The 14,738-nt window shown below is 49.5% G+C and overlaps 1 protein-coding gene across 1 annotated transcript; it reads right to left on the bottom strand.

Moving 5' to 3' along the window:
* Nucleotides 1-407: 407 nt before the first annotated feature.
* gcat (glycine C-acetyltransferase) lies at nucleotides 408-13,231 on the bottom strand. The gene is made up of 9 exons (XM_030349839.1): nucleotides 12,912-13,231; nucleotides 11,583-11,713; nucleotides 11,398-11,499; nucleotides 10,871-11,017; nucleotides 9,909-10,063; nucleotides 6,862-6,944; nucleotides 4,349-4,520; nucleotides 1,184-1,305; nucleotides 408-716 (listed from the first exon to the last, which is right to left on the bottom strand). Exons 1-9 carry the CDS (start codon nucleotides 13,126-13,128, stop codon nucleotides 565-567), a joined length of 1,281 nt encoding a protein of 426 aa, XP_030205699.1. The 5' UTR covers nucleotides 13,129-13,231; the 3' UTR covers nucleotides 408-564.
* Between the last annotated feature and the right edge of the window lie 1,507 nt (nucleotides 13,232-14,738).

Here is a 14,738-nt window from a genome sequence, read left to right as displayed (position 1 = left end):
CTTGAGGGGTTTAGGGCTAACCCTAACCTGCTCATTAGCCGTTAGGGCTAACCCTAACCCTCATTAGCCGTTAGGGCTAACCCTAACCCTCATTAGCAGTTAGGGCTAACCCTAACCCTCATTAGCCGTTAGGGCTAACCCTAACCTTTATTAGCCTTTTTCCTTAATACTCGGTTTGTTTGGCATCTGTCCCCTACGGTCCGGCTGGTGCCGACAGGATTTTGGGAACTGGGAACAGGATCTCATCCTTCCCACAGACGACACCCTGGGATGAATCCAGTTCCATTGGTCGTTCCCAGAGCCAATGGCACTGCTGCAGGCGTACGTATTTTAATTGACTAAATTTGTTTAAAAGTACAGAAGCATCCAAAGAAAAGAAGCGTACAATGTAAGATAAACAAGAAGCCGATTGTTAGCAAAACAACTTTAATCATTGGACAAAAGCAGCCAAAAATACATAATATGCCAATGGATCTCTTTAAGTCACGTGTAGATCTTACAGCATAACATTGTGTGTAACAGTCTGTAAAGTCTGCAACAGTCTGCTGGAGAACGCAGCCGGTCCTACGCAACCACGCCATGCTTCCTGCCCGTCTGGATGAAGGCCTCTACGCAGCGGTCGATGTCCTGGTCCGAGTGGGCCGCCGAGATCTGGACCCGGATCCTGGCTTTGCCCTTGGGCACCACCGGGAAGGAGAACCCCACCACATACACACCTAGAGGGAGGGGAGGGGATGGGGGTAATGAGTGCTGAAATAGCCCGCTTTGCCTGAGCTAGCCCACGTAGCCTGAGCTAGCCTGAGGGTCCTGAGCTAGCCCACGTAGCCTGAGCTAGCCCCAGGGGTCCTGAGCTAGCCCCAGGGGTCCTGAGCTAGCCCACGGGTCAGGAGCTAGTCCACGTACACTGAGCTAGCCCGCGGGTCCTGAGCTAGCCCGTGGATCCTGAGCTAGGCCGCGGGTCCTGAGCTAGCCCGCGGGTCCTGAGCTAGCCCGCGGGTCCTGAGCTAGCCCGGGGGTCCTGAGCTAGCCCGCGTACCCAGATCCAGCCAGCGTAACTAGAGCTAGCCCGCGTACCCAGAGCTAGCCCGCGTACCCAGAGCTAGCCCGCGTACCCCGAGCTAGCCCATGGGCCCTGAGGAGGTTCGCTTCTCGTCCCTGTGATACTAGCTTATTAGACACACACCTAGCTTGAGCATGTCGTCGGCCATCAGCGAGGCGAGCCGTGCGTCTCCCAGCATGACGGGGCAGATGGGGTGGGCGGAGCCGGCGATGGTGAAGCCTGCCTCCGTCATCTGGTCCCTAAACCTGGAGGAGCGGAAATTCATATTAAAAAAGGTGCTGCAGGTACGATTTAAGAGCTACTATTAACAGATGTATCTGTTAGAAACACCCAAGCCGACAGTCGGATAACTGAGACTAAATGGATTTCATCTCTTCCCTGATTGGTTCAGGTAATCCATTTGGCTGTCAATCAAAGCTGTGTGAATGCAACACTAGCTTCTTACTGACCTCTCTGTTGGAGAAACGTAAGGAGGGAGGGGACGTTTCTGTTGGGTTGTTTAGTTTCTTAATCTTGAATCTCTTCTGCTCTACCTCTTAATAACAAACTAATCTGACCTTCATCCCCTTATCCCAATAAAACACAACTCAACTCTCCATTGGTGTGGTGGAGGAAAGCCTAGACATCATCTTGACTAAACGACTTGTTCAGATGAGAAACCGGTTTATTCCAAGGTGGCAGAGGAGAAAACCACACGCATCCAGGCTTTAGACTCTAGGATACAAACTAGAGGAGGCTGAGCTCTACCTGACATGGCTCAACCCTCCCAGAGGGTAGGGCTGGAATAGGGGTAGAATACCCTGCCTAAAGAGGGTTAGGGTTAGAATAGGGGTAGAATACCCTGCCTAGAGAGGGTTAGGGTTAGAATAGGGGTAGAATACCCTGCCTAGAGAGGGTTAGGGTTAGAATAGGGTTAGAATACCCTGCCTAGAGAGAGGGTTAGGGTTAGAATAGGGGTAAAATACCCTGCCTGGAGAGGGTTAGGGTTAGAATAAGGGTAAAATACCCTGCCTAGAGAGAGTTAGGGTAAGAAAGGGGTAAAATACCCTGTCTAGAGAGGGTTAGGGTTAGAATAGGGGTAAAATACCCTGCCTAGAGAGAGTTAGGGTAAGAAAGGGGTAAAATACCCTGCCTAGAGAGGGTTAGAATAAGGGTAAAATACCCTGCCTAGAGAGGGTTAGGGTTAGAATAGGGTTAGAATACCCTGCCTAGAGAGAGGGTTAGGGTTAGAATAGGGGTAAAATACCCTGCCTGGAGAGGGTTAGGGTTAGAATAAGGGTAAAATACCCTGCCTAGAGAGAGTTAGGGTAAGAAAGGGGTAAAATACCCTGTCTAGAGAGGGTTAGGGTTAGAATAGGGGTAAAATACCCTGCCTAGAGAGAGTTAGGGTAAGAAAGGGGTAAAATACCCTGCCTAGAGAGGGTTAGAATAAGGGTAAAATACCCTGCCTAGAGAGGGTTAGGGTTAGAATAGGGGCAGAATAACCTGCCTAGAGAGGGTTAGGGTTAGAATAGGGGTAGAATACCCTGCCTAGAGGGTTAGAATAGGGGTAGAATACCCTGCCTAAAGAGGGTGAGGGGTAAAATACCCTGCCTAGAGAGAGTTAGGGTAAGAAAGGGGTAAAATACCCTGCCTAGAGAGGGTTAGGGTTAGAATAGGGGTAAAATACCCTGCCTAGAGAGAGTTAGGGTAAGAAAGGGGTAAAATACCCTGCCTAGAGAGGGTTAGGGTTAGAATAAGGGTAAAATACCCTGCCTAGAGCGGGTTAGGGTTAGAATAGGGGTAGAATACCCTGCCTAGAGAGGGTGAGGGGTAGAATAGGGGTAAAATACCGTGCCTAGAGAGGGTTAGGGTTAGAATTAGAGACCAACCGATATATCGGCGGGTTGATATTATCGGCCGATATTAGGCATTTTCCAAACTATCGGTAACGGCCGATTAATTAATATTAAAAAAATATATTGGGTTCCTGTGTTTTTGTTCAAAGGACTTTGAGTTTCATAATTTAAGTTTGTAATTTTATACATTTTATTTATCAGAACTTCAATACATTTTGATTTTGACTTTTCTGTTGTGAGAATAAAACAATAAAATAAAGTTTATTTTTAAACTGCATTCCCTTATTATTTTAGTGAGGACTACAAATAACCAATGTTAGGGAAATCTGTTTTTGTTTTGTTACGCGTTTCTTGAATTTCTTTTTTAAATATATATCGGCCGATATATCTGACAAATATTTGTATCGGTATCGGCCTTAAAAATCCTTTATCGGTCGGGCTCTAGTTAGAATAGGGGTAGAATAGCCTGCCTAGAGAGGGTTAAGGGTAGAATATCCTGCCTAGAGAGGCTGCAGGCAGACTTATTCTGAGTTCCTGTGGTTCGTTCTCATATTCCTGTGTTCAAATGCTTCCTCAGATAACCGTCGTATCAGCTTTCAGAAGGATACGGTCAGCCCTAACTACAGATACGCTCCATGTCCGGGGGGGGGGGGGGGGAGAGAAATAACCTTGAGTATAAAGCCTCATACCTTTGTGCATGTTCGGGGTGGATTAAGTTACTATGAAGCTGCTTTAATCAAAGACTGATGCCGTGTTCCGATATCCATACTTCCATGAGTACACTTAAACGAAGTACACTATCCGCACTCACTAAGTGCGCTAATTTTCAGATCATGTCAGTGTTGTTCCAAATCGAAAAACTCTGTGGTGCGCTAACCGGAAATAACGATCACGACTGCAGCCGCAGCTCCTCCCCCGCAATAAACATCCCGCTTTGAACGGTGAACTCTTTACGCCTAGCTGCTATAAAAAGCTATAAAAACGGCAAAATGACTATTAATGCAGGCTATGTGGAAAATGCGCCGACTTAGGCTCAGCCTGGCTCCGCCCTCTTCCGCTACGTAGCTAAGATGGCTGCCGTTGAGTACGAAAAGTGTACATCGATCCACACTTTGCAATTTGACCGTTTTAATCATCCGGGTCCATTCAGTACACTTATTTTCGCCCGATCTGAATCGGAACGCCCTACGTACTCAAACTAAGGCTAGTAAGTACGGATAGTATGGATATTGGAACACGGCATTAGTATTCACAGGAGCACACAAAGTCCCCTTGAAGGAAGTCCCCCTTTACAGGAAGTCCCCCTTTACAGGAAGTCCCCCTTTACAGGAAGTCCCCCTTTACAGGAAGTCCCCCTTTACAGGAAGTCCCCGGACAGGATATCCCCATACAGGAAGTCCGCCTACAGGCAGTCCCTGTACAGGAGGTCCCCTTGCACGCAGTCCCCCACCTCATGGTTTTGGCGGCCATGCTCTGGGCGATGTGGCTGGAGGCCAGCAGCAGCTCCAGGGCGCGCAGGGCACTCCCCACCACCGGGGGCGGCAGAGAGTTAGAGAAGAGGTAGGGCCGGGAGCGCTGGCGCAGCAGGTCGATAAGGGGCTTGGGGCCCACGGTGTAGCCGCCTGGGGGGGCAGAAGGACAGCTGAGACACACACCTGGGGGGCGCTACGGACCACTGACTGAACTGGGAGGTATAAACAGCAACCTGAAGAGAACCCAGGAAACCTTTATCAGTTGATGTCGCCGGCTTTCTCTGTGTTTATCAGTTTCATTGGGGGGGGGGGGGTGCTTCAGGAACACAGGATTTGCTTGGAATACGGACTCTTCAGTTACTCTTCAGTTACTCTTTAGTTACTCTTCAGTTCCGGTTGGCCAACCAGTCCAGTCCGCCTGCACAGCAAATTGGAATTAAGCTGAGGGGGAGGGGCCTGGGCAGGAGAGCCCATATAGCCCTGCCTCCAGATTAAAGGGCAACTTCACCCATTTCACATAAGCTTTGTATTTTTAGAACCCCCCGCATATTTTTGAATGGTCTAGCATCATTTCCTTATTTTCTGGAGAGACTGGAGAGATCCGTATCGATCTCCAACACTTCCTGTTTTTTGTAAGAGGGGATGATTCTCGTACGACTACAACCACTAGTCCCACCCCCCTCTAGGGGGTGGGACCCACTGACGCTACAGACCTATTAGAGCAGTGCCAGTGGGTGGGACTTCACCAGCAGAAACTAACATCCACAGCGTCTGAAGCTAAGATAACAGAGGCTGTTGATAAAACTGAAGTAGGCCTACATTGGCGGAGGGTACTCGATCTGACATAGAAGATGGCTCCATGCAAAAGTTCACCATTTCGAAAGAAATAGACGAGGGCTGCCGTATTTTCCGCACTATACGGCACACCGGATTATCAAGCGCACCTTCAATGAATGGCCTATTTTAGAACTGTTTTCATGTATAGGGCGCACCGGATTATAAGGCGCATAGAATAGAAGATACTGCAGTCAAACGTTTGACTGGGGTTGCGTTATGCATCGACCAGACCGAGCTGTGCTAAAGGGAATGTCAACAAAACAGTCAGATCAAGTCAAACTTTATTAAGCGTTCTGACAACTCCGGTCCCTCCCATGGTAACGATGTTCAAACGTTAATGTGCATATTAACAATATCTCATCAATATCAATATCTCTCAACAATAAGCTCACTTTTTCAGTTCATTCCCCGTCTACGAATCCCTCGAATTCTTGTGTGTCCGAATTAAACAGTTGGGCGAGTACGGCATCCAACATGCCCGGATCCCTCTCGTCATTATCCGAGTCAGTGTCGCTGCTGTTGCCTGGCAGTTCAGTGATTATTCCTGCCTTCGTGAAAGCTTAGACCACAGTTGAGACTGTTATATCAGCCCAGGCATCCACGATCCATTGGCAGATAGTGGCGTAAGTCGCCTGGCGCTGTCTCCCCGTCTTGGTGACGTGTGTTCGCCTTCTTGGCCCCGTCCACACGAAGCCGATTTTTTGGGTGAAACCGCATAAAAAGACGCTTTTGGTGGACACGGGCTACGGCCACACCAAACGCGTGTAACGTGCTTAACTTGAAGCTTGATCATTGTGTGTCACAAAAATGGTTCAACGCGCCAACGCGCCTGTGGCTGCGCTGGATTTAGGAGTCCGAGGTAGGAAACCCAAATGCCGCCGTGTTTGGGTGCATGATAGAGTTTAGATCGGGTTAGATTAAATAATGTCGGATATAAATAACAATAATCGGGTTAAATAACTTCACATGGTGTGTCTGGTTTGTTTCCAGCATTCGTAGTGTTGATCAGCAGATAGTCCGCCAAGACGTTGAGGTTGCTTAGCAACCAGAGACGCTGTCCATGCAAGTGAATGGAGCGTTCATATGTTAAATATGTTGCTAGTGGGCGGAGCCTAGCTCAAACAGGGGGTGGGGTTTCCCCCCCCTCCCCCCAAGATCTGCTGAATAAGCATTTAGCCAGAATGTGTTGATGAGGGTTAGGCAGTGGAAAAGGACAGGAGGTAGGAGACAGGAGGTGGGAGACAGGAGGTGGGAGACAGGATGTAGGAGACAGGATGTAGGAGACAGGAGGTAGGAGGATAGGATACAGGAGGTAGGAGGCAGGAGGTAGGAGGCAGGAGGATAGGATACAGGAGGTAGGAGGCAGGAGGATAGGATACAGGAGAAAGGAGGTAGGAGGATAGGATACAGAGGTAGGAGGTAGGAGGCAGGAGACAGGAGGATAGGATACAGGAGAAAGGAGGCAGGAGGTAGGAGACAGGAGGTAGGAGGATAGGATACAAGAGGTAGGATATAGGAGGTAGGAGGATAGGATACAGGAGGTAGGAGGCAGGAGGTAGGAGGATAGGATACAAGAGGTAGGATACAGGAGGTAGGAGGATAGGATACAGGAGGTAGGAGGTAGGAGGCAGGAGGCAGGAGATAGGAGGCGTACCTGCGGCCCCTCCCAGGGCCTTCCCCAGGGTGGAGTTGACGATGTGGACTCTGTCCATCACCCCCAGCAGCTCGTCAGTCCCCCTGGAGAGGGTTAGGGTTAGGGACAAGACACTTTAGTGAGTAGGAGATAGGAGGTTAGGGTTAGGGTTAGGGTAACCCTAACCCTAACCCAGCAGCTCGTCAGTCCCCCTGGAGAGGACAACACGCTTTAGTGAGTAGGAGATAGGAGGTTAGGGTTAGGGTTAGGGACAACACACTTTAGTGAGTAGGAGATAGGAGGTTAGGGTTAGGGTTAGGGTTAGGGACAACACACTTTAGTGAGTAGGAGATAGGAGGCAGGGTTAGTGCAGTAGATAGTACACAAATCCAAGTCACACACGCACAATAAAAAACACTACACAATCAATAAATAGTAGTCAATATATATCCAAATAATAATACACACACATATCCAAATAACACACACACACACACACACACACACACACACACACACACACACACACACACACACACACACACACACACACACACACACACACACACACACACACACACACACACACACACACACACACACACACACACACACACAATATCCAAAAGTGTGAGCTGGGGGGAGGTGTTATCTACGGTCCTTTATAGACTTTAGAAGTAGAGTGGCTGCGAGAACAAAAGAGTGTTTATATCTGTTGGTTCAGGCCCCGTTCACACGAAGCCGAAACGGGCGAAACCGTTACGGTTTCGATCTTTCCGGTTTCGAAGTATCTCCATAAAGACGAAGCCAAGCGAAACCGGGTAGATCTGTAGAAACGCTGTAGTACACATTCCAGGCCCATAAGGGGCGCTGCTTCTGGTACAGAAATCCAGAAGAAATGAAATAATAAGAAGAGGCGAGCATGCGCATAAAGGCTGCCCTTATGCGCATGCTCGCATGTGATTTCTGAGACTCTGCGGGCTTAAGAGCCATTGGCTAGGAGGTCGAGGGGTGGGGCGATGACGTCATGGTTTGCGGTTTCAGTCGGTTTCAGGCGTACACACGAATCCAAAACGAAACCGGGCAGTTTTGAAACCACCTCCGAGGGTGGTTTCAGAAGTTTGCGGTTTCGGTCAGCGGATTCGCCGGCTTCGTGTGTACGGAAGGCCGAACCGTACAAGACCTTTGCGGTTTCGCCATGAAATCGGCTTCGTGTGAACGGGGCCTCAGAGTCGTGGGAGTTTAAAGAGTGTTTATATCTGTTGGTTCAGAGTCGTGGGAGTTTAAAGAGTGATCCGAATGGCAACATCTGAAATCCAGCCTGTAGGGGATGAGAACTATTTGACAGGATAGATTCAACCCTTTTAGCGTCTGCTTCTGATAAAGTTCCTCCAGGCCTTTCTGATTAGAACCTGTGATACGGCTGCTCAACTTAATTAACTTGGAAAGGGAGTTTTTTTGCTTTACGGTGATAGACCCATACCAGCAGATTAAGGAGAAGGTGACAACTGACTCAACAAAGGACCTTTAGAAAAGGGTCATCAGGTTTTTGTCCACATTAAACTTGGCCAGCTTCCTAAGGCAATACAGGCGCTGCTGGCCTTTCTTGCAAAGCAAACTGGTATTTGGCTCAAAACACAACTTGTCATCGATAATAGATCCTAAGTATTTGTACTCTTTAAAAACCTCCATTTCCTGACCATTTATACTAGTTCTTACCTGGTTAAAGACATTACACCTAAAGTCATTACACATGTCCTTAGTGTTGGAGGCATTGAGTTCAAGAGAGGCATCCTGACACCATGTTGCAAAGTGGTCGATTACCGGACCGTGTGAAGCTTCCTCATTGTTCAGTAAGCTGACAATAACTGTATCATCAGCAAACTTCACAATGTGTCGGTCATCAGTCACAGAGCGACAGTCATTGGTGTACAGAATGTAGAGAAGGGGGGAGAGAACACTCCCATGCGGAGAGCCAGTTGATGTGAGGGCCAAGTCAGAGAGGTGATCATTTACTCTAACTCGCTGGGATCTATTTGTGAGGAAGTCTAATATCCAGCCCACAAGGTTGGCCTCCAGCTTGAACTGATGCAGCAGCTTCTCAACCAGCAGGAGGGGCTGAATGGTGTTAAAGGCTGACCAGAAGTCCACTAACACTAGTCTGGCAGGTTTTTTGTTACCCTCAAGGTCTTTGAGGATGAGTTTAAGTACTGTTCCATCCTGGACCCCTCTGTTGAGTCTGTATGCAAACTGTAGTGGGTCGAGGAGGCTGTTCGTCCTAAATGACAGTTCTCTTTTGATCAGCTTTTCAGAGGACTTCATCACAAGTAACGTGAGGGCTATGGGTCTGTAATCATTTAAAGTCTTGGGGTGATTGTTCTTTGCAACAGGGACTATAGTTGACTTTTTCCATAAGTCAGGGACCTTCTGTTGACACAAAGATTGATTAAAAATATAATAAAAGATGGGGCATAGCTGTTCTGCACAACAAGAAAGGACATGGCTACCAATGTTGTCCGGGCCCAGACTTGTTTTGGCCTTGCAGTGTTTAAAAGTGTTCCCAACACTTTGTGCCGAGAAAAAGACAGCTGTTTTTGGGCAATCATTTCGTTGCTAAAAAATAAGAACCTCCCAAAACAGCCTAGGATCACCAGTAGTTCACCACACCAAGAGCGTCCTGGGAGGGGCACTCGGTGTGTCCTCTGAGCTTCTATCAGTGATGATCCTCATCCAGGCCTCGTATCAACATCTCAACATCGCTCAGAGGACCCCATTAGAGGACCCTAAGGGACGGAGGGGACCCCAAAGAGGACCCTAAGGATAGCTCCCTGTCTCCTACCTCCTGTCTCCTATATCCTGTCGGCTCAGAGGACCCCATCAGAGGACCCTAAGGGACGGAGGGGACCCCAAGGGCACCCCAAAGAGGACCCTAAGGATAGCTCCCTGTCTCCTACCTCCTGTCTCCTACATCCTGTCGGCTCAGAGGACCCCATCAGAGGACCCTAAGGGACGGAGGGGACCCCAAGAGGACCCCAAAGAGACCCTAAGGGTCTGCGGTCTGAGCCCACCTGCCGCGGGCGCCCAGGAAGCCGGTGGCGTGGCACTCGTCGATGAAGACCAGCGCCCCGTAGCGCTCGGCCAGCGCGCAGATCCCCTCCAGCGGGGCCACGTCCCCGTCCATGGAGAACACCCCGTCGGTCACAACCAGACGCATGCGGGACGACTGGGTGGGGGGGGGGGGGGGGGGGGGGGGGGGGGGGGGCGGGGTGAAAAAGCGGGGCACAAAAGCAGTTAAGATCAGCGGAGCAAAGAATATAAAAGCTGGACTTCATGATCATGGAGGGTTAGGGTTAAGACCAACAGCTTAAAGATAACAGCTGTGACCTCAGAAGGACCCCGCCCTCCGGGTTCTGAGGGGGAGGGGTACAGGACGGCCGGTGCCGCACCATGCGGTGGCACGTCCTATGAATGTGGCAATAGGAAAATTACTAAATCTTCCAAGAAGTAGCATGATCCATTTCTTAAAAAAGGATTTACGGAGGATTTAAAGAAAAGTCTAACTCCTCCCCAACCCTTGGTACTCCAAGCAGCCCTCATCATGGTCTCCTACCTGGGGGTCTCCTGCCTGGGGGTCTCCTGCCTGGGGGTCTCCTGCCTGGGGGTGTCCTACCTGGGGGTCTCCTGCCTGGGGGTCTCCTGCCTGGGGGTCCCCTACCTGAGGGTCTCCTGCCTGGGGGTCTCCTGCCTGGGGGTGTCCTACCTGGGGGTGTCCTGCCTGGGGGTCTCCTGCCGGGCGGTCCCCTATCTGGGGGTCTCCTGCCTGGGGGTCTCCTACCGGGCGGTCTCCTACCTGGGGGTGTCCTGCCTGGGGGTCTCCTGCCGGGCGGTCCCCTATCTGGGGGTCTCCTGCCTGGGGGTCTCCTACCGGGCGGTCTCCTACCTGGGGGTCTCCTACCGGGCGGTCTCCTACCGGGCGGTCTCTTACCGGGCGGTCTCCTACCGGGCGGTCTCCTACCGGGCGGTCTCTTACCTGGGCCTCCTGCAGGCGGGCCTCCAGGTCCTCCAGGCTCATGTGTTTGTAGCGCAGCCTCTTTGCGCGGCAGAGCCGGATCCCGTCGATGATGGAGGCGTGGTTCAGTTCGTCAGACAGCACGGCATCCTCCGGCCCCAGCAGCACCTGGGGGGTGGGGGGTCAGGGCTGGGCTGGTAACTCCCCCCGGTAAACACAGGACCCCAACTCCCCCCTGACCTCAAACAGCCCCGCGTTGACCCCTGACCTCAAACAGCCCCGCGTTGACCCCTGACCTCAAACAGCCCCGCATTGACCCCTGACCTCAAACGGCCCCGCGTTGACCCCTGACCTCAAACGGCCCTGCGTTGACCCCTGACCTCAAACGGCCCCGCGTTGACCCCTGACCTCAAACGGCCCCGCGTTGACCCCTGACCTCAAACAGCCCCGCGTTGACCCCTGACCTCAAACAGCCCCGCGTTGACCCCTGACCTCAAACAGCCCCGCGTTGACCCCTGACCTCAAACGGCCCCGTTTTGACCCCTGACCTCAAACAGGCCGGCGTTGGCGTCGAAGCAGCTGGCGTACAGGATGCAGTCCTCCCTCTCGTGGAACTCAGCCAGCCTCCTCTCCAGCTCCTTGTGGAGATCCTGAGGAGTTCAGAGAGTCAGGGTGAGGGCACCTGCTGCCCCATGGGGTGGCTGAGTGAGAGGGTGAGGGTATAACCTTGTACCTGGGTGCCACAGATGAACCTGACGGAGCTCAGACCGGCCCCGTAGGTGTTCAGAGCATCCACCCCCGCCTGCACCACCTCTGGGTGGCTGGACAGACCCAGGTAGTTGTTGGCACAGAAATTCAAGATTGCTGGAGTGAGGAAGGAGAAGAGAGTCGGACACAGAGAGAGTAACGGAGACAGAAACAGACGTACAATCACAAACATTAAAAGGAGATACTTTGTGGAGATTGTGTGGTCGACATAGTATCAACACATGAGTGAGCAGGGCAGAGCCAATAGACTGTTCACACATCAGCACGTCATCCGCAAGGCTTAAAGGCCTACGTGCAGGTTAACCGGAAGTTTTGATTAATGGGTACATAAAGCACTCAAAATATGTGTATCATTTATAAAATGTCTCAAAAATAGTGTTAAAGTCCAGTTTTTGTCGTTTTTGGCAGTAACGGGTGTTTTCTAACGGACAGTAATCAGTGCACTTGCAAATGAGTGCCGGCAAGTATAACCGATCGTCGTGTGACATTATTTAACCATCAATCTACCGCAAATACGACCAGACAGATGTACATTGAACACGAACACAAAGCACACCGTGGAACCCGGCGTATGCTGACAGACAGCCCACAACAAGCCAAACATCACCACGGTGGGTGTGCTCGCTCCCTCACTCTCACACGCCCGTACTACACAATCACTCCAACTTATCCAACTCCAAGGCTAGGCTGCTTCACGAGATAGCGAACCAATCAAATTGCGCCATCTTAGGAAGTTCACGTGTAGCATAAACTAACTATATATAATATCTATGTATCTATCTTTGTATCTGTATAATCTACTGAACACTCTCTTACTAGTCTCTACTCTCAAGGGTCTCAATGCGGCTTTGGTCCCTGTCTCCCCAACGTGACGTCATGCAATGCATTCTGGGGGAATCAATAGCAATAGTACCTACCTGAAATAGTACCTACTTTTTCGTATTACATTCCGTTTTATGATACCTAATAACATTAAATACAATAAATAACTTTTTAAAATCTTAAATACCACCAAGCAAATTGCAGAAATTCGTTGAAAAATAAACCCTGCAACACGACCTTTAACGAAGAATGAACAAGAGCAACATGGCACAGATCAGGCGATAGGAGCGCGGCTCAGGGGGCGAGTTCAGCACTCATCTGATCAACACACACGCTATAAGATCAGTGTAGTCAAAGTATGAACATGGATGAGTCTTTACTCCAAAACTGTGGAAACACTGTGGATGCGAGGCAGCGGATTGAAAATGATTAATAAATGTATGCTTAATGCTGTCGTTGATCTCCTACTCACTGCCACGACTGCCGTCCACGTTGATCCTGGGACCTTGCTTCGACGTGATGATCCGTTCTCCTTTCCAAGTTCCTGCCACTCGGATCCCTTCCAGTTCGCTCTCAAGAATCGCTCTCGCGTCGGCGACAGCCGCGTGGCCGCGCCGCGGAGAGGCGGGGGGCGTCAGGACGCACCTGAGGGGTCTCAGCAGACCCCGGACGGCAGGCAGGAGAGACATGGTCCGAAGCTGTCAGACTGTTATCGGCAATTGTTACCAAACACTCCACGCTTAGGCATGAACGTCACGCACGACGTGACCACGCACGTAATCTGAGGGCGTCGCTGGAAGCGCCAATCAAACGTGGATGAAGAGACTTCTTCTTTTATTTCTAAAGCTGGGTTCCCTCATTTTATCGTGCTTTACTGCCCCCCGTTGGACAGGAGTGTCCATTATTAGATTGACAGGAACCTAAAAAGAATCCAACAAATACTACCAAATGATATAATTCAAATAAAAGTGATCATGTATTCATACTTCATACCCACGACTTCCTTATAGCCTATATTGAATAATTGTTATATTTTGGTTTCCTTATTGATTCAAACCTATTTTCTCATTATCCAGCAGCGTGCAAAAGGGTCTATCCCTGCACTCCTCGTGACCTCATGGGATGGAAAACGGTGTCTTCTTTCATCTGTGCGTACCACTGTTCTAATCTATAATTTAAGTAGTTAAATTGTGTTGTTGTCCTCACACATAACACACACACACAAACCGACACACTAACTCACAGCTAAAATTGCGAAGCATATGAAGTATGAGCTGCATCGTTCATGTTTAGAGCATTTCTTTGTTTCTTCATGTGTGGGACTTGTGAAGATCAGCCAGGCTATACATGCAGTCAGAGCACATGGTGGCACTTTTTATTGGCATACGCAGAACAGAACAGTTTATTACACAACATGACAGCAGGATTCAGACCATCAGTGTCTGGATCCATCAGCAGAAGCTTGGTTCTTCAAACATTGAGTTGAGGTGAACCTTCACCTTCTTCTCAGTGCAGAACCAATCCCTACTGCTCAAGCTAAGTTACAAAACCAGCAGAAAATAAAACAGCAATGCGAGTGAAACAGCAGCATATTTCTTCAATCACAACCCCTCCATGAATTAGGCTCACCTTAAACTTCTCGCTTACGTGTTCATAAGCTTATAAAATGTCAAACTACGTTACATTTTTAATCATACACTTGTAGGGCTAATGGACAAACCCTCACAGAATGAAAATGTATAAATGAATACTCGAGTATCAGTTTAATAGTACACAAACTATAGTGTCAGACGTGTAAAAATGGGATATTCTTCTCAGACAAAGTTAAGTAAGTTAAATTGTCATCGTCGCTCTACTTAAAGGTCTACAACATGTATGAGCAGTGCTTCAGTGCCTGCTCTTCATGTAAGCCCCATCTTGTTCCCCAAACTTGTCGGGACGTACGACATTGAATTAAATATACGCTCGTTTTTGTTTCAGTAGCAGAAAGGAAACAAATTTAGTTAAAAAAAAATATTTTCATAGTATTTGTACTTACTCACAATTGGTTAAAAATATTCTTGGTCCAAAATAACTTATTCCATACAGCACACACACACACACACACACACACACACACACACACACACACACACACACACACACACACACACACACACACACACACACACACACACACACACTTTCTCTTCTCATTTAATTGGCTAGCAGCAGATTCCGTTCCTCTTGCCAGCCATCGAAAGTCTGAGAGGGTCCTGGTGGGGGGGGGGGGGGGTCTGGGCTGCAGGTCCATCAGAGG

This window comes from Gadus morhua, unplaced genomic scaffold (assembly GCF_902167405.1).
Source record: "Gadus morhua unplaced genomic scaffold, gadMor3.0, whole genome shotgun sequence".
NCBI lineage: Eukaryota > Metazoa > Chordata > Actinopteri > Gadiformes > Gadidae > Gadus > Gadus morhua.
The sequence above is the reverse complement of the archived record's forward strand: the minus strand, read 5'-3'. Positions and strand labels throughout refer to the sequence as shown.